The sequence below is a fragment of the Setaria italica genome, chromosome III (assembly GCF_000263155.2).
Source record: "Setaria italica strain Yugu1 chromosome III, Setaria_italica_v2.0, whole genome shotgun sequence".
NCBI classification, from domain to species: domain Eukaryota; kingdom Viridiplantae; phylum Streptophyta; class Magnoliopsida; order Poales; family Poaceae; genus Setaria; species Setaria italica.
In genome coordinates this window covers 6,722,682-6,742,780 of record NC_028452.1, presented here as the reverse complement: position 1 = coordinate 6,742,780, position 20,099 = coordinate 6,722,682, and the positions used below count along the sequence as shown (strand labels likewise).

Below are 20,099 nucleotides of genomic sequence, written 5' to 3'. Positions count from 1 at the left end.
ACATCCTCAGCCCATTGCAAGTTATACCCAATCTTTTGTCAAATTTTCTTCACTATTTATTTGTGGGTAATGATTTTGTTAATTGAAACTTTGCACATGGATGTTTGCTGCTTCTACTGCCTTTAATGTTAATATACTATCGGTTAAACTAATATTCAGTAGCTCTTAATATAAATACAATATAATCAAAACAGGAGTGTTTCAACTAGTGCCAGTTGTTTAAGCACAAAAGCAGATAGAGGGGACCGTTTCCTTTTAGTCCGTGGCTTGATGTCAATGTTTTGTGCAGCCATACCTTACAATCTCCCTAAATCCTACCTAAGACCTCCCAACCTGTCAACATCATCTGACTCATCCTGAAATTTGTTATAGTTACCCTTCCTTTATATGCATGTATACTATTGGTTTCGCAACACATAGCCATATGACTTCCTAGGTGTACACACACCCACACGCAGAGAGGGAATGGCTGAGCTGCAGAGATCTTCTCAAACATTTAGGAGGTCTGGTTCATCAGGTTTGGTCTGGGACCAGAACCAGAGGGGCCATGGGGCAACTGGGGATACAGGGGAGGACAGCTTAGAGGTCAAGGAGCTAAGGCACTCCCGTAGTGTTGGGTCCATCGGAATGCTGAAGCAGCGTAGGGGCGGTGATGGCAAAGAGCGCAGCAGGTCCAACGATGGCAACCAGGCCTTCCGTACTCGACATGTCCCACCTGCTCTGGATCCACCTTCACCCAAGGTGTCGCGCTGCATGTTCTGTGGGATTTTCAGGAAGGAAGAGCCCTCACATACGTCCAAGCCCAAGCCCAGAAGGTACTAGGATGTTACAAAGCTTGAAACCTTGTCAGGGTAAAGTTCAATTGCATCATTAAGTGTTTTCTTATTTTGTAAGAGTTAAGAATTGTTGTTTGAATGGGTCTATGTGCTTCTTGGTGTGCTGCTGTTCCATTTCCTGTTTATATGGGTTTTCATACTCAGGCTTGCTAATGGTTACCTGTTCTATCTGTTATATCGAGTACTTGATACTCACTTCTGGCTGTAGTGTATATATTGATACACTTGTACATGAACATGATTTGTGCACGATGGTTTTCTTCATTAATATGTTTCATGTCCAGGCTACTACTGATTGCTGATTGTGGATCCTGAACGTGACCCTAATCTGGAAGTTAAATGATATACAAAGTTTAATTAGCTGCACCATGAGTTCGCTTTCCTCACAGAAGCAGCCCATTGTAATCTGTAGAACTATTATTTAGTAGTCATGTAGTCCATTATGTACTTGTTTTCCAAATGATGTGTTGATAATAATGCTTTAGTTCTCTTTGTCTTGTGGGATATTGCTGCTAGGTCGAGTACTACCTTCAAAAATTCCACAAGCAAATAGTACTGTTAGATATACTAAGAGTCTAAGAGTACTCATATACTAACTATGAAGTCACCATGCAGAGACTTTCTATCTTTGATGCTGTGGTAGGAAGTTTGAATGTAGGAGTTATTGTCTAAATAATTATGACCGTGTCGATGACACCTTAATAAACAAATTGTGGTCAATTTTAGATATCTTTCTTGTTGCTTTTGAACTTATCATGTCTAATTGCTTCTAAATAGTGATACCAACTCTTGTCAGTTTCTATGATCTATGTATTTAACAAGTTGCAATGCTGTCAGTATCATGTGATGTAAGCCATTTTCTTTATGGGACATCCAGTTCTAGCCTTTAGTTTTTTAAGGTCTAGTTTATCTTTATAAATAGATGTCCTACATTTTAGAGACAACAATGCACACATGAAAGGTTCCTAATAACATGTGGTTGCTCCTTTGATCTTCATATTTTGTGCAGCTGACACTCCTGATTTTATGATCTTCCATTTTCCAGAAACAGACCTGCTGCGTCCATAAAATTCTATGAGTTTTCAAAGAAATTCACATGGACTGTCAGTTATTTATACTGTAGGTTGGAAGGCCCTTATGCTGGATGCTGACCCATAAACTTTTTTGATACAATATACCAAGTCTGGAATTTCTTTCATATCCAGAGCATGCCTAATACAGAAATGGGCTGCAAGCCCTGCAACATGTGTGTTGGTTGTGAACCAGTAAAAGAATGTGTGCGGAGCAATATGAGAGTAGTTAGTTTAAGTCTTACACACAGAAAGTTTTAGGACTAGTTACTCTTATCTGTGCTAGGTTGTTTGGTCCGATCCACTTGACACTAGTCCTCGGTCTATGCTAGACGATACTAGGTCGCAATGCAACTGGTCTTCGCATATACAGATACTTGAGTTCCTATTGGTATTAGGACTACAAGCCATCCTTTTGACCTCCCTGCCTACCTTGCATCTTCTCCTAGCACTGTAGCACATTAACACGGCCAGTCTCTACAAATTAGTTTGAATGAAAGTTAAAGTAGCTACCTTGCATACACCTGTGAAGCTGTGACCAGTAAAGGCATGTTCCTATTTTGACCATATACTTACCAAAAGGAGTGAAAGAACCAGGGGCCAGAGCCCATTGCCAACATGAAGAGCTGAAAACGGTTGGTGAAAAACTCCGCAAAGTGACCAGTGAAGTAATACTGCGCATTTGCGCACAAATAAAATGAAAAGACAAAAATTGTGTGCGTGAGTTCATTTAAGTGATCTTTGCAGTACCCGGTTCAGGATTGAACAAAACCTGGGGATGTTTGAAAGCATTTGAACGTTGTTGGAATTTGAACCTGGGGATGCTATTTGTGCTATGCAGAAGTTCCATATAAATGCTCGGTGAAATTTCACATCCTACTCTCTGGAAGCTAGAGCCTAGAGCAGGATTTGTTAATCTAGGGTTGCTGAATATATCCAGAAGTAGAGGCTCTGATTTCTGATGTATGCATATGCGGTTGTTTTTTTTCCCTCCTTTATAAAGGAGTGCCAGGATAGCATAATTGGGAGTTCCTTTCGGCCAAACAGCTTTGCCTATGCTTGTTCTCTCTGAAGGTAGCTGGTGGTGGCCACCTTGGGCATGGTCTGGTCGTGCTACCAGCGAAATGGCAGCTGCACGTGCAAAATTGCCAAATAAAAGTTCAGATCACTCTCATACCCCAAGCAGCAGTGTGAGCTGACTAATTACCTCTGTGAGCACTGCTTCATATAGCAACCTGTCCAACCAAATACTCCTAATATTTTATCCACAAGGCAAACTGGATAAAGTAAATGATTACCAAAAATTCATGTGATATCATGACTTTCAAACATGATATTTGCTTCCTTATTGAAAATAAAAAAAAGCAGGCAGCTGGTTAGAAGGGGCCAAAGTTCGTCATCACAGTGCCACAAAAGGAGACACATATATGCATTGTTACGTTTCTAGGCTACAGATTAATTGGACAAATATACAGCGGACATACAGTTCTGCACTTCAGAAGCTGGTGTTAAAAGACATGAAGAGCACAATATTAACATGTACACTGGTCATTTGTTACAAGGTCATTGCTAAGATGTAAGCCAAAAGTTTCTTCTATATACAAAGTAACTCGTGTTACCGTGGGAATTCCATAGATAGCAAGATCTCCCTTTCCATACTGAACCGCCTGGTCCCATCAGTATCACCACTTCCTTGCCCAGCTGAAGGAATGTTCACTACGTGCACCTCGGTTCTTGGGTTGTTCCCAATGTTGGTTGATGCACTTTGCAGTGCCTCAAGTCTCATCTCGACTTGCTTCATCATGGGCCTATCTTTCCCGCTTGAGCTTATGCACAATGCTGCGACCTCTGCCACTTCCCTGGCATCTTCATCCCCTTCCCTGGCGACTTGAGGGTCTAGTATCTCAGAGAGCTTGCCTTGGTTGTGTAGCAAGAGAAACTGTTCCACCAGACTGTAACCTGCTGGTGACATGTAAATATGTGGTTTCTCCCTTGTTAAAAGCTCCACTAGCATGACACCGAAGCTGTACACGTCACTCTTCTCAGTGAGCTTTCTCGTGTTGTAGCACTCTGGATCCAGATATCCAAAAGTCCCTTGAATGGCAGTTGTTACTCTAGTCTGATCAATAGGGATGCCTCGGGAAGCTCCAAAGTCTGACACTTTGGCTGTTAGATTATCATCAAGCAGAATGTTGGTGGCCTTGATGTCTCTGTGAATTATTGACACTGAAGCAGCTGAGTGTAGATATGCAAGGGACCGCGCAACTTCAAGCGCAATTCTCAGTCGTTCCCTCCATGACAATGACAGTGAAGAAGTAACATGAAGATGCTCATAAAGGGTTCCATTTGAAATGAACTCATAGACTAACAGTGGAACTTCTGTCTCTAGACAGCATCCAAAGAGTTTTACCACATTCCTGTGGTTTATTTGAGAAAGAATGGCGACCTCATTGATGAAATTATCCGTTTCACTTTGGATTGCTCGCGTTGACCTCTTAATGGCAACGACACGCTGGTCAGACAATATGCCTTTGTAGACGGTGCCATGGCCTCCGTTGCCGATCTTTCGATCCTCGTCAAATGTATTTGTTGCCTTTTCTAGCTCTTCTAAGCTGAAGATCATCCTTTCAGCAATGTCCTTGTCTACTAACTGTTGCAACAACAACCCACGATTTTTCCTGAAGAAAAAATCTCTCAATTGTTTGGCCTTTTGGGCTCTTAGCTTTCCCCTTACGAGAATAGCAGAAAAAGTCAGAAGCAGAAGGAGTGCGCCACTGCCAAACCCTGTAGCAACAGCTAATCCTGGAACACCATAAAATTAAAATATGTTAACATAGCAACAGTTAAAAGCTACAGTTTAATGGGAGATCTTGTTACCTGAAAACTTTTCTGTAGCTTTGATGCATCCATGTGGTTTCTGGGGGTCGCCAGAGGTGCCATGTGGGCAGATGCAATTGTAAGAACCATCCGTGTTAATGCAATGACCCAAGCATTGGTATATATCTGGATGTGCGCACTCGTCAATATCTGTTGCAATGCAAACGGCAGATATGAAGCATGCTCCTGTGAGAAGAGTTGGCATGCTGGAACTGGAACTCTTTATTTTTTAATTTGATGATGAAGAGAATCTGGAACTCTTTTTTTTTCTTTATGAATGATGAGTTGCATACCTTGGCATCCATTTGGTATGTAAGGGTTGCCCTCATAACCATTACTGCAGCGGCATATGTGCCCTGAGGATTCGCCAGTCCAGTGATCATGGCAGTAACTATTGTAGCTGAGGCACCCAAAATCATCTGAGCTCTGAGCATCAGCACAAGACGAGTTGCTGAAATTCCACTTGACAACCGCCTTGGTTTGCACTGGCCCAGCAGATGTGGCTAGACCATCTGATTCTGAGACTGCCTTCTGCAATAGCATGGAATGGTTGTCTGTTTCCCACCACTCGTTCGCCACCATGACTAAAGTAGCGTTGAATGGCTGTCCTGGCATGGTTATGTCCTCTACTGCAGTGTAAGAGGCAAGCTTAATGGAGTACATGTTGCCTGCTCCTGGCATGGATGCCTGACAGCAGCCAACACCAGAGCACACGCCATCAGTGGCTACTGCAGGACGCCCAAGCAGGCACGATGATGTACACCTAACGATCATGTTGTCTACATCTGGCTGACTAACACGAAACTCAAACCCACAGCCCATGATGACGAAGTTGTTCCAAAACGGGGATACTGAGAAGATGCTGCCATCAAGGGGGATCCCCCATGTCATATTGTAACTATCCCTCCCGGAAAGCCTGACGATACCATTATCAACATAGAGCTTCCCATGATGCAGAGATATGTTGAGCACCTCGGCTCCTGTACCATCCAAATCCAAGAAGAGCTTCGGGGGGTTGTAGGTCTCGTTGCAGGTGAGCTCGAAACCTTTGCGGTAGCACCCGGCACCAACACCGAACGGGTAAGGTACGCTGACCTCACCGCACTTGCTAATGCAACCAGGCCATGCTAGGTTGGTGTCTGCTAGGAGCACTGGTGTGACGGTCTGGAGCTGCAGCAGGTGCAGCGCTGCGATGGCTAGTACACGCAACATATGATTTTCATGGATGAAGGAGAGAGCCATATTCAACTTGTATGATCCCAGTCACATAAATATGTGAAGGGCATGGTGGTGCAACCCTGTCGACGCGGCTAAAGAAAAGTACTTTGACCCCAAAACTCAGATAGTTTTTGACTGGTTTAAGGGATAGAGAATCCATTCAAATGGTGTGTGCACTGGAGTTTCAACCTTTCTCTGCCATTTTAAAATGCACGCCTGGTGTGATAGGACCGTATGTCCATGTCAGAGAAGTAAGCTTCGAGATGAAAATTGATGAAAAATGCGAGGCGACAAGTTTGAAGGACACTTACCCTGACCGTCTGACGCAACTTCTCCGAGTATTTGGGCATTTGTTTAACTGTAACTTAGTTGACCGACTCGGAATACCCTGCCAAACAGAAGCTTAAACTAGTGAAACCTCAGAGGCATAACGGCAGACAGGTGAGAGGCATCAGAGATTGAAGACAGATGGGCTGTTTGATCCTTAAGCCCCGTTTGGTTACACAAACTAGTTTAGTCCATGTCACATCGAATATTTAGATACTAATTAGAAGTATTAAATATAGACTAATTACAAAATTAATTGCACAGATGGAGGCTAATTCGCGAGATGAATCTATTAAACCTAATTAGTCCATGATTTGACAATTTCACTGTAGCATCACGTTGTCAAATCATGAACTAATTAGGTTTAATAGATTCATCTCGCGAATTAGCCTCCATCTATGCAATTGGTTTTGTAATTAATTTATATTTAATACTTCTAGTTAGTATCTAAATATTTGATGTGACAAATATTAAACTTTAATCTCGGTAACCAAACGGCCCAGTACCAACTGGAGCGATGCAGCGAGCGAACTATTGAACTGAGCTCTGAGGTGCGGCAGACACTCGGTTGGTGGCTCCAGCGCGCACGCCTTCTCGTGGACGCTGTGGCGGGCCTCGCGCCCTCGCCGCCGGCATCGAGCATCACGGGACAGGGGACTGTAGTACTGGACCCCCATCGAATCAAACGAAGTGTTTGGTCAGCAAAACGGCCAGGAATCCCGAGTTCCCGACGACCTCGCGGCCGTGCCCAGGACATTTTCCGCTCCTCGCCTCCACATCAAAGGAGGGCGGAGGTACCCCAACCTGGCCGCGCCATCGCCGCGATCTCCTGCCTCCGCCACGAGCAAAATCTTCTGCGCCGTCTTGCTTGCGTCAGGTAGGAGAGGCGGCGGGAGAAGAGAAGAGCTGGTGGGCTGGGCCGTCATAGATTTCAGGGCCGTTTCCTCCTTCTCCTTCTCGAATTTACCCTCACGTTTTATTATTTAGTACTATCTGGAACAAACGAAACTCGCAAAAGTTGAGAAATTTTTGTTTCAACAGGTTTATATCATGAAAATGGCATAAAATTTACTCTTTTAGAAAAGAGAGAGAGAAACGCTTGTCATATTTGTCAATCTATATTTGTCATATTACAAGTGAGAGAGCATCATCCTCTGAAATTTGCTGCGGCTGCCGTGAATTCTTGAGCAGTGTGCTTGACGGCTTGTAGGCAGTGCTTTCTTGTCTGTTTTCGGTTACTCTGTCTCTGTCGTCAGGCCATGTCGGTTCAGAGTTGAGAGACAGCTCTGGAGTGGCTCTGCTCTGTCCTCTGAATATTCCTCACGTTCCATTCTCCAATTAAAAATCTCGCTGTCGCTGTGGCACATGTGACCAGCACGTAAAATAATGGCGGTCGATGCCGATCCAAATCCAGCGAAGCATCCACGGGATTTAGACACTGTTAGGCACGCTCACTAGAACCTGCTGCTTTAAGCTTATCAGACTGAGGTCCCGTTTGGTTCCTAAGAACTCCTAAAATTAATTTATGTCACAGCAAATATTTAGATACTAATTAGGAGTATTAAATATAGATTAATTACAAAACCAATTACATAGATGAAGGCTAATTTGCCTGACAAATCTATTAAGCCTAATTAGTTCATGATTTGATAATGTGGTGCTACAGTAAACATGTGTTAATGATGGATTAATTAGACTTAATAGATTCGTATCGGGAATTAATCTCCATCTGTGTAATTAGTTTTATAATTACCTCATGTTTAGTTCTCTAATTAGTCTCCGAATATTTGATGTGATATGAATTTTAGTCCGATCCAAACACCCATATACATAGAGTAACTCTGATCTGTTGTGCTCCGCACTGCAGTATAGAGGGAGTAGAGTTTGGATTATTGCCTCACTTTTGTCATGTACCAGTCGTATCTTTATCGTTATTGACCGAAACCGCATCGCGGTCTCCATAAAGCATTGCGCCACGTCACTTAAAAAAAAATTATCGGTGCAATTACCATCTGACGACTGATAAAAAGCGGTAAAAATTCATCCACGTGGAACGCAAACAACACACACGACACGGCGCCCAGCCTCTTGAATCTTCTCGATCACTGAGGAGCGCACAGCAGCTGATGTTTGATGTTATCGCCGTCCTGCAACTCGCCGACCACGGCCAAACATTCCATATTTCCGTTCTTCAGCCTGAACCCGTGAGCGAGGCACCGGAGAATAAAATTAAAACACACAATCAAAATTCATAGAAAAAGAAAGATACAATCAAGCTCCTGATGACCTTATGGTGGTAAATTGGCAATCCACAGATCTCCGCAGAAAACAAAATTTAGGACGAACTTGCACACTTCCTCCATCCTAAATTACTATTCGTTTTGACTTTCCTAAGTATGTAGCTTTTATTCTATATCTACACATAGCCTATATCTAGGTGCATAATAAAAATTATGAATTAAAAAAATAAAATGAATAGTAATTTGAAACGGAAGGGGTACAAATCAAGAGCAGAGTAGAATTAGGATCCGTTTGGCTGAGAGAATCGTTCTAGACTCTTGCTAGAATCGGTCTGTTCCTTGCCAAACGATCACCACAGCCAGCGATTCTAGATAGAAATGTATCTAGCGATTCTAATTTTTTTTACTAGAGAATAGAATCACCTCCAAGCTGGTTTCACGTGATTCTGTTTATTTCTTTCCTATCTCCCCTCTAGTACATGGTAAGTAAACTTCGTATTTTTTAAGTGCAGTAATTTAAAATGGATCGCATGTGAATATTCTTCACCCATAAAAAATCTAGTATTTTGGTGAAGTCTATCTATTTTTATATTTTTTTTGAAAGAAAAATAATGTATCTTTATGTCTATTTTAGAAACCGAATCAGCTAGGTAGCCAAACGATTTCAGGGAAGTGATTCTATTTCAACATAGAAACGTTTCTTAAAAAAATCTGGATTCGAAAAAATCTAGGTCCCTACCAAACGAGCCTTAAAAAGAGGCGACGGCATACATAAATATTGCAGAATCCATTGTCTAGGTAATACAAATACACACTTCAAACCCTTAAGTTGTCAAAAAAAGTTTTATCATGACATATTAAATTATTCGCAATGAAACATAAAATAGGAGGGCTACTTTGTGCGGCAACGCCGCGCAATGTTCCAGTGGTACTAAAAAGTTACTAGATATTAGATGAGTTCAAATGACGTAGCAGGAAATTTGGTGAGGCGTGACTTTCACATGAAGAGCTTCGAGGACACTACTTGCGCAAGAGTCCCACGACACACTGCGACTCCCTCCACGCACAAATTCTTGCAGGCAGCAGCAAATGAACTTTTGCCAACGTCCGATCCGTAGCATCAGTTTCTCCTTTTCACGAGCTTAGGTGCCATAACAAACAAGTACTATCACGACAACACGCCACGCAGTGTCGTGTCAAAACCAATCACACAAAGAAAAGAGGAAAAGAGGAGCCAGAGAGAGCAACGATAGAAAAAAAGGGAGTCACCGACGGCCAGGAAAGCTGCACCCCAACCGCCATTATTGGGACAAGAACGGATTACCGGACAAGTTTAATGCAAAGCACGAGCCAGCCAGCAAGTCTATAATATAGTGATGCTCTTCAGTGGCAGCAACGCACTGCAGCCTGCAGCTCAGTCGCACTTGCACTTGCACTCGCACTGGCACGGCGACTTCGCGGAAGAAGCCCCCGCCGGCTGTCTGCTTCACGTGTCCCTTTGGTCTGACACAGAAATGGAACGTTTTTGCTTGTTGCTTGTTGATCGAGCATGTCTGTTACTGTGAAGATTTGTTAAAAAAAAACTCACTTGTAGTTTTCATAGAAATCCAACACATAGCTCGATTTTCCGAATCAAATTATATAAAAAAAACATTTTCGTTGAAAGCTAGCGAGGACAATGTATCGAAACAATGCATTCTATTTGGGGTGCCAGATGCAGATGCGAAAAGAGTGAGTTTTCGTTGCATGGGTTTTATTGCTAATGAGACCTGCCTTTTTGTTCTTAAAATAAGGTACGTGAGTATTGAGACATCAACAGGAGGACATGACGTGCAACCAACCACTGCCGAAGGAGTTTTCTTTTTCCTACGTCCATGCACGTAAACAGAAAGATAAAGGAGAAATCATGTCCTCTTTTACCCTGTTCTGTTGTCGGTGGATGAAATGAAAAAGGGAAGGGAGGAGCGTTTGGTAGTCTAGGCATTTCCAATTTGCACGAGAGATCCACTCAGTTGGAGGAAGGGGACAAAATCTGCGAGATGCTCCTCAAACTAGAAAAAAGACAAGTCACTGTCAAGAGATGCTTGCCCTATGTACAAGTGTAGTTACATAGGGAGTTGAAGGCGGTTCCCCAAAAGGGTAAAAAAAAAAAAAGTTACAACGAGACACTGATATTTCTTACCGGCAAATCGAGGATATCACTAACATTTCTTGGCACACAGAGAACTCTCTCCATCTGCATCCTATTCAGACTACATGCATCATTAACCTAGCACCGTGTGTAATTTTGGGCAAACTTTAGAGTTGAGGTCGCTAACCATTTTTAGAGTTCCCTCAAAATTGCGGCCGCGGACACTGAGCTGGTGTTTTGACCACCAATGATCACCAAACAATGAAACAAGCCTGTGATTTCAGCCGCGATCTCTCCAAGTCCATCTACCAATCGCACCCCCATGATCAGCCTGATGCCAACTCACACGGAACACGCATGGTGCACATGGCCGTTTCCTCACCCCCCCCTTTTGCCACTAAATAAAAAAAAGGAAAAAAAATCCCCTCAAATCAAAAACAATAATCGGCGGCAGGTAGGAGGGCAATTCGCTCCGCCGACGGGGTGGAGCGGGCAGGCCCACCCGCTGCAGCCGGTCACCCGGCCCCACGCGCGCGCGCGAGCGGCGGGTGACAGCCTGTGGACACTGCGACGCGACGGAACAGCTCGGCGGCGACCGGCGGTAGCCGGTGGGAGGCGACTCCCACCAACTCAACTAAACTAACCGAGCCCAGCTTAATAGAAGAAGAGAAGGGGAAGGTGTGGAGAGGAAGCAGAGGCGGCAGCAGCACCACCACTGCGGCATTGCGGCGAGCGCGGGGAGGGATCTGGGCATGGTGGTGGCCGCCGCCGCCGCTCGGATCTAGAGGCCCATTGCGGGCCGATCGGTCTCCGCCAGCCTCGTCGGTGTCGGTGGGGGCGGGGAGTGAAAGGGAGCGGCGGAGATGGCGGCGAACAAGGGGATGGTGGCGGGCTCGCACAAGCGCAACGAGTTCGTCATGATCCACCACGAGGGCGACGCGCCCGCCGCGGTACGTGTGCCCTCTCCCCCAATGCCGTCCTCGCTCCTCCTGATTCTGTTTGCGACGGCTTCATGCCGCGCGCGTGCGTGTGTCGGTGGATCTGGGCCGCGGCGTTGGTTTAGGTGTAACGCTCGGGTTCCCACCAATTACGTTTCTTCTGCGGGTATGCTCGTAGATTTGCCTCGTTTCTCCTCCTCGTTGCGGCGATGATTCCGTTTCACTGTGTAAGCCACTAGATCAGAGCATGCCCTCCCCGCGATTTCAGAATTGTTCCTGCGTGATCGAATTATTATCCGAACACTCGGGCTTCATGCGGCAAATCGCCAATTGGTATCGCCATAGTGGACGAGTTTCATCATTTCGGAGATTCAGTGAAATGCAGCCTCGGATTGTATAGATCCTATGTTTACCAAGTAATTTGCGTGCCTCAATAGTTCCGCTGACGACGAATTAGATCCTTGTTTGGCCTGGTGGAACGCACCTTTGTGACTACAACACCATGGAAACTGTTCATCTTCCGTAAATTGCCACTGCCCTTTCTGGTGTTTGGATCTTAGCCCCGACTTGAAGCTAAGTAGAAGTTGATCACCGATTGTTTTTCAGTCTGTTGCTCATGTGTGAAGTGCATGGGTGACTGATGTGCCATCAAGTCGTGAAATTCTGTTTGGATGTGGTGCTGACTTTGTTGTTATTTTGCTGATGCAGGCTAAGCCCGCGAAGAGTGTGAATGGGCAGGTCTGCCAGATTTGTGGTGACACTGTTGGTGTTTCAGCCACAGGCGATGTCTTTGTTGCCTGCAATGAGTGCGCCTTCCCTGTCTGCCGCCCTTGCTACGAGTATGAGCGCAAGGAGGGGAACCAGTGCTGCCCTCAGTGCAAGACTAGATACAGGAGACAGAAAGGTTGGTTTCCTTATGACTTCTTTGAGTGTTTGTGTATCTTGTATATGATAATAGTATATCGGGGAGTCCACATCATGCACTTACTTTATGTGAATAAAAGGTTGCAGTGTTGTGGACATTTTTCATGATGTTGACAACCGAGATTAAACCTTCTCATCCATTTCATTCTCAGTAACAGTAATTAACAACGTCTTTCTTCCTCTTGGATGAAAATTCAGGTAGCCCTCGAGTTCACGGTGATGAGGAGGAGGAAGATGTTGATGACCTGGACAATGAATTCAACTATAAGCAAGGCAATGGGAAAGGCCCAGAGTGGCAGCTGCATGGTCAAGGAGATGACGCTGATCTGTCTTCATCCGCTCGCCATGAGCCGCATCATCGGATTCCCCGCCTGACAAGTGGGCAGCAGGTATCATATATGCTCATGTTCATTTATCGATGTTGATCTTGATACCATGGTGCATTTACTCGTGTTATTATTCTTGTTTCTATATGAATATGTGCTCTTACAAACTAACATTCTGACAACTTTTCTTCAGATATCTGGAGAGATCCCTGATGCTTCCCCTGACCGTCATTCTATCCGCAGTCCAACATCAAGCTATGTTGATCCAAGCGTCCCAGGTATTCTATCATACATCATAAATTGCTACTTTTGAGATTTATCTGCATATTAGTGGGGAAGCATTAATATTTTTTTACTATGATTTCAGTTCCTGTGAGGATTGTGGACCCCTCGAAGGACTTGAATTCCTATGGGCTTAATAGTGTTGACTGGAAGGAAAGAGTTGAGAGCTGGAGGGTTAAACAGGACAAAAATATGATGCAAGTGACTAATAAATATCCAGAGGCTAGAGGAGGAGACATGGAGGGAACTGGCTCAAATGGTGAAGATATGCAAATGTATAAACTACTTTCCTTTGCCTATGCTATTATACTTCTGATAGTGCATTAGATTTAGGATTGCATAATATAATTTCACATTTGATACGGGAACTTGGATTGCTTTGGGATGAACAACTAGCGGGGGGTATGTTATACCAGCATACACTGAAGAGGACTCACAGGGGCATTAAAGTTCTCATTCATGTTAATCAATGACTATGAGATAGTTTTGCATTTGTGAGTAGATGATCTATTTTCCCCCCTCCTTAGCTAACATTTACTAATGGTGTGCTGATTCATGTTTATAGTTGATTTTGCTTCAAAGAAACTGAGGTATCTTTAATTTTCTTTGTGGCAGGGTTGATGATGCACGGCTACCTCTGAGCCGTATTGTGCCGATTTCCTCAAACCAGCTCAACCTTTACCGGATAGTGATCATTCTCCGTCTTATCATCCTGTGCTTCTTCTTCCAGTATCGTGTCACTCATCCAGTGCGTGATGCTTATGGATTGTGGCTAGTATCTGTTATCTGTGAGGTTTGGTTTGCCTTGTCTTGGCTTCTTGATCAGTTCCCAAAATGGCATCCAATCAACCGTGAGACATACCTTGACAGGCTTGCATTGAGGTAAGCTGCAAAACTGGTGCACATTTATCCAAGATTTTGGGTACTGAAATGCTCCATGTGTTGAAATCTTGTGTGTTGATATGCCTAATTCTAATGTTGCAGGTATGATAGAGAGGGAGAACCATCGCAGCTGGCTCCCATTGATGTCTTTGTCAGTACAGTGGATCCACTGAAGGAACCTCCATTGATCACAGCCAATACTGTTTTGTCCATTCTTGCTGTGGATTATCCTGTTGACAAAGTGTCATGCTATGTTTCTGATGATGGTTCAGCTATGTTGACTTTTGAGTCTCTATCAGAAACTGCGGAATTTGCTAGGAAGTGGGTTCCCTTCTGCAAAAAGCACAACATTGAACCGAGAGCTCCAGAATTTTACTTCGCTCAAAAAATAGACTACCTAAAGGACAAAATCCAACCTTCATTTGTTAAAGAAAGGCGAGCAATGAAGGTAAGCTATAAATATCATAGTTACACTACTGTACTCTTGCTGCACCTTTTGCTTAGGTTTTAACTTTGGGTATGCTTTGTTTCAGAGAGAGTACGAAGAATTCAAAGTAAGAATCAATGCCCTTGTTGCCAAAGCACAGAAAGTGCCTGAAGAGGGTTGGACCATGGCTGATGGAACTGCTTGGCCTGGGAATAATACAAGGGATCACCCTGGAATGATTCAGGTGCCCTTTACTTTAAATGAAACCATTTCTTAAAAAAAATTGGATGAAACTTAGATCTTATTGAACTTGCTCTATGTGCAAATCAGGTGTTCTTGGGGCACAGTGGTGGGCTTGACACTGATGGAAATGAGTTACCCCGCCTTGTCTATGTTTCTCGTGAAAAGAGACCAGGCTTCCAGCATCACAAGAAGGCTGGTGCAATGAATGCCCTGGTATGTTTATGCTCCTTGAAGTCACTTCTACGCCTTGCACTGTATTTTATATTCTATACTAATTATATCCCTTTTGCTGGTGGGCAGATTCGTGTATCTGCTGTGCTTACAAATGGTGCCTATCTTCTCAATGTGGATTGTGACCATTATTTCAACAGCAGCAAAGCTCTTAGAGAAGCAATGTGCTTCATGATGGATCCTGCACTAGGAAGGAAAACTTGTTATGTACAGTTTCCACAAAGATTTGATGGCATTGACTTGCACGATCGATATGCTAATCGCAACATAGTTTTCTTTGATGTAAGTCTGACGGAGTGGTAGTGCTTCTGTTACAAAACCAATTTTTCATAGCTCACATGATATTTGTTTTACAGATCAACATGAAAGGTCTAGATGGCATCCAGGGTCCAGTTTATGTGGGAACAGGATGCTGTTTCAACAGGCAGGCTTTGTACGGCTATGATCCTGTATTGACTGAAGCCGATCTGGAACCTAACATTGTTGTTAAGAGCTGCTGTGGTAGAAGGAAGAAAAAGAACAAGAGTTATATGGATAGCCAAAGCCGTATTATGAAAAGAACAGAATCTTCAGCTCCTATCTTCAACATGGAAGACATCGAAGAGGGCATTGAAGGTGTGTGCCTGCTCTTATGCATTTCTTACCTTACTTTTATTCTTAGAGATTTGAGAACAATATTGCTTATACTGCATTATCAGGCATGCTTCTGCTTCTCTTAATCTGATTTTTGGACATAAAAGAACAAAATAAATCTTAAGCTACTCAAGTTGGCTGGCTCCTGCTGATCTTACTTTTGGAATCCCATCAGGTTATGAGGATGAAAGGTCAGTGCTTATGTCCCAGAGGAAATTGGAGAAACGCTTTGGCCAGTCTCCAATTTTCATTGCATCCACCTTTATGACTCAAGGTGGCATACCACCTTCAACAAACCCAGCTTCTCTACTAAAGGAAGCTATCCATGTCATCAGCTGTGGGTACGAGGACAAAACTGAATGGGGCAAAGAGGTTAGTGTGGCAAGCAAAGTTTCCCTCTTTCTTTCGTGTTATAGAGTTATTTAACTTTGTATCTTGGCATAGAATTACTTTTCCCATTCCAGGACTCAGAATATGATTTTCCGTTTTATGTTGTTTCAGATTGGCTGGATTTACGGTTCAGTTACGGAGGATATTCTTACTGGGTTTAAGATGCACGCAAGAGGCTGGCAGTCAATCTACTGCATGCCACCACGGCCTTGTTTCAAGGGTTCTGCACCAATCAATCTTTCCGATCGTCTTAATCAAGTGCTCCGTTGGGCTCTTGGGTCAGTTGAAATTCTGCTTAGCAGACATTGTCCTATCTGGTATGGCTACAGCGGGCGGTTGAAGCTTCTGGAGAGGCTGGCTTACATCAATACCATTGTTTATCCAATCACATCCATTCCACTTATCGCCTATTGTGTGCTTCCTGCTATTTGTCTCCTTACAAACAAATTTATCATTCCTGAGGTTAGTCACAAGAACTTCCTTGCTCTGTTGTTCAATACTTTTAGTATCATTTCTGCTGTTCTCATTATTGCCCTTTTATTATATATCACTGCTCTAACCTGTATAACTGCTGTCACATTGACATCACAACTAGTACAAGTGTCAGCCATAACTATTACGTGTTTCCCTTGGCATTTTTCTTCTTACCCAATATAGAGTGTATTATTTTGAATTATTACACTTCTGAGGTTGATGGATGCAAGCAAACAACATTTTTGTGCTGTCATAAGTTCAAGTTCAGCAGCGATCTGTTGTTTTGCTAAATTCTGCAGACACTTTCCATTGAGTATTATGTGGTCAACTTTCTAATGTTCATATATTGTTGTGATGTGCAGATTAGTAATTATGCTGGGATGTTCTTCATTCTCCTTTTTGCCTCCATTTTTGCCACTGGTATATTGGAGCTTAGATGGAGTGGTGTTGGCATTGAAGATTGGTGGAGAAATGAGCAGTTTTGGGTTATTGGTGGCACCTCTGCCCATCTCTTCGCGGTGTTCCAGGGTCTGCTGAAAGTGCTGGCCGGGATTGATACCAACTTCACAGTTACCTCAAAGGCATCTGATGAGGATGGCGACTTTGCTGAGCTATATGTGTTCAAGTGGACCAGTTTGCTCATCCCACCAACCACTGTGCTTGTCATTAACCTGGTCGGAATGGTGGCAGGAATTTCATATGCTATTAACAGTGGCTACCAATCCTGGGGTCCGCTTTTTGGAAAGCTGTTCTTCTCAATCTGGGTGATCCTCCATCTCTACCCTTTCCTCAAGGGTCTCATGGGCAGGCAGAACCGCACGCCAACCATCGTCATTGTCTGGTCCATCCTCCTTGCGTCTATCTTCTCCCTGCTGTGGGTGAAGATTGACCCTTTCATCTCCCCAACACAGAAAGCCGTTGCTTTGGGGCAATGCGGCGTGAACTGCTGATCAGGACTATGAGACCCCTTCGTCGAAAAGTCTCAATCAAGATCTACCCCCTCGTGTAAATACCTGAGGAGGCTACATGGGAAATTTTTTGCTGTAGATGAAAGATGGATTGCGTCTAAATTATGCCCCTGTTTACTAGCTTATTCGGTGCCAGTGCTACAGCGTAAATTGTGAATTTATACGTGGTGTTGATTGTTTTAGAGTAAATTATCATTTGTTTTGAGGAACACAGTTCACAGAGAGTATATGACAGTTATTTATACGCAAAGACTCTGATACATTCTTTGGTTTGTGAGCAAACACTGTAATCTCTTAGCACAACTATATAAGGGATTTTCTGATCAACTCTCTTGTTTCTGGTGCCGGGAAATATGGAAACAGTGATCCGCTGGCAACAATTTGTGCTGGTTGCTGGTGATTGCAATCTGCAATGCTTGAAAGACACGGAGGATCAACATCTTGCGCTCTATCTGGTATGCAGGAACCATATGGTAGCACAGGTATTGAACTGCCGCTTGAGCGCTAGCTTGTTTTCTGTTGGTATTATGCTCCAGCCAGCACACTAGGCTGCGCAGCCTTGTTGGCTGTTGCTCTCGTGGATGGTAGTTCTTGTTGAGACGTGCGATGGAACTTGTGAAGCTGAGCTCCATGTACACCAACTGGTAACTCTTGGCATGTAACGTGATACTGCCTGCACAATATCATGGAGGGAAGTTACACACCGAGAGGCTCAGGCAATTTGAAAACTGTTGGCAGTCTTTCTTAAAGAAGGTAATTTGAGGCGGAAAAGCTCGTATCTGTTTCGGCCCTCAAAAAAAAAAAGAAGCTCGTATCTGTTTCGTGCAAAAGGTCCAAGAAGCAAAGTAGCCCAAGTGCTGCCTGGTACCACCGACCCCAGTCCAGTCCGCCAGTTGGTACCTGGGACTAGGCCGAAGAGGCCCACGGGGTGCTATGCTGTCGTGCTGTGTGGGCTGGTGCATTGCGGCCAGGCCAAGGTCGCTTTAGTGGGTGTTTGGCTCACCCATGCTAAAGTTTAAAGTTTAGCACCCGTCACATCGAATGTTTGAATACTAATTAAAAGTATCTAACATAGGATAATTTCAAAACTAATTGCACAGATAGAGTATAATTCACGAGACGAATCTATTAAGCCTAATTAGCCCATGATTTGACAATGTGGTGCTACAGTAACCATTTGTTAATGATGGATTAATTAGGCTTAATCAATTCATCCCGCGAATTAGAAAGAGGTTATGCAATTAGTTTTATAATTAGCTCATGTTTAATCCTTCTAATTAGGATCTGAACATTCAATGCGATCCTGTTAAAGTTTAGCACCTCGTATCCAAACACCCCTTACTCGCAGGGGCTCAGCTGCTAGCAGCTGGAGGGTGGTGGAGCTTGGATACCCAATCCATCGCCTGCAAATAAACCGACACAGTGGGTGCGTTGCAATCCTTGGCCATTTCGCATGCGTACTGGTCGTTGGTATAGTGACGGGACCCTATCATCATCTCTCTCTCGGCTCCAGGGTGATATCTGACTCACGCAGGCACTCACGTGTGGAAACTTCCTTTTCCTGTCGCCTTTGTCACTGCTGCTCGGTCTCTCTACTCCACGAGATATTTCAAGTTTTCCCGACCGAGAGTGAGGGAGACCACACAGCACAATTCCCTCCCTGAAGCAGAGAGAGCATGGAAACACGGTTCTTTTGGTCTTATTCTAGATTATTGCATGTGTGGTCTCAATTCCAGATCTTTTTTTCTTTTATTTCACCTTGTGATCATCAGCAATGATCCCATCTGACTCCCCAGACACCTCACCTGGATGTGGATGTAATGGATTCTTGCTCCCCTTCCTCTGTTATTCCTTCTCTTCACTCTGATGTTTTCCTTGTGGCCGGCCGTATCTTGTTTGCGAACGGAAAATTCAGCCGGCCCCTCGTGTTTTCTTCTTCCTTCAGATAAAAAAATCTCAGGAGGTGTTACTTTCCTTCACGCCTCTCTTGTCGAGATAATGGCGAATGCGCGATGCTCTCCTGTCGTTCCGGATTAGCACGCCCACGAAATGCCGCGTCGGCACAGCAAGTCCGCGAGCACGTGAGCACGGACCGGGGAAGACAGCGACTGGGACGTATCTGGATGCCTGCGTCTTGAATATGATATGTGACGTAGTGGTGGAGCTTCAAGTGCACTGTTACTCTATGCAAATTTCCCACCGGCCTTCGCTATCCTCCGCCATCGATGTGACCCTCTTTTCGTGTTTTAAATGATGTGACGAGTATTTCCAACGTAAAATGGTCAAAAAATAGTCAAAATATAAATTGCTATCCTAAATTTTTTAAACTATGACCTAATTTTCTATCTCCTGTGTGCAAATATACCAATCTACGTATCAATCCAACACTAGTTTGCTATATTCTCTCTCCGAGAGTATATGTATACATGTATATAGATTGCTATCTCTGTATTCTCTCCTCCCTAGCGGCGGGAAGGCCACCCGCTCCTGGTCGGAGCTTTCCGCGCCGCTTCTGTCCCCTCCGCCCCTGCGTCACCGGCGTCCTCCTTGCCTCCGGCCACCGCTGCCGCCATGGAAATCCACCACGAGCTCGATTCCACCGTCCCCATGCTCTATTCCGCCGTCCCCGTGCTCGATTGACATCCACTGAGCCAAGCTCAACCCTCCGTGCGCGCTGCTGGT

The 20,099-nt window shown here is 44.2% G+C and overlaps 3 protein-coding genes across 3 annotated transcripts; 2 read left to right on the top strand and 1 right to left on the bottom strand.

The window, feature by feature from the left end:
• The first annotated feature begins 465 nt into the window (after window positions 1-465).
• On the top strand, window positions 466-1,044 carry LOC101758219 (MAPK kinase substrate protein At1g80180). Its single transcript, XM_004960765.2, has 2 exons — window positions 466-815; window positions 981-1,044. Exons 1-2 carry the CDS (start codon window positions 466-468, stop codon window positions 1,042-1,044), a joined length of 414 nt encoding a protein of 137 aa, XP_004960822.2.
• Window positions 1,045-3,521: 2,477 nt separating this feature from the next.
• On the bottom strand, window positions 3,522-6,025 carry LOC101786309 (putative wall-associated receptor kinase-like 16). The gene is made up of 2 exons (XM_014804836.1): window positions 5,077-6,025; window positions 3,522-4,708 (listed from the first exon to the last, which is right to left on the bottom strand). Exons 1-2 carry the CDS (start codon window positions 6,023-6,025, stop codon window positions 3,522-3,524), a joined length of 2,136 nt encoding a protein of 711 aa, XP_014660322.1.
• A 5,327-nt stretch (window positions 6,026-11,352) lies between these two features.
• Window positions 11,353-17,744, top strand: LOC101757529 (probable cellulose synthase A catalytic subunit 1 [UDP-forming]). Its single transcript, XM_004960764.2, has 14 exons — window positions 11,353-11,649; window positions 12,346-12,541; window positions 12,760-12,950; window positions 13,081-13,165; window positions 13,255-13,444; window positions 13,785-14,051; window positions 14,154-14,499; window positions 14,585-14,722; window positions 14,809-14,934; window positions 15,022-15,234; window positions 15,309-15,567; window positions 15,761-15,957; window positions 16,087-16,437; window positions 16,812-17,744. Exons 1-14 carry the CDS (start codon window positions 11,563-11,565, stop codon window positions 17,397-17,399), a joined length of 3,234 nt encoding a protein of 1,077 aa, XP_004960821.1. The 5' UTR covers window positions 11,353-11,562; the 3' UTR covers window positions 17,400-17,744.
• The last annotated feature ends 2,355 nt before the right edge of the window (window positions 17,745-20,099 follow it).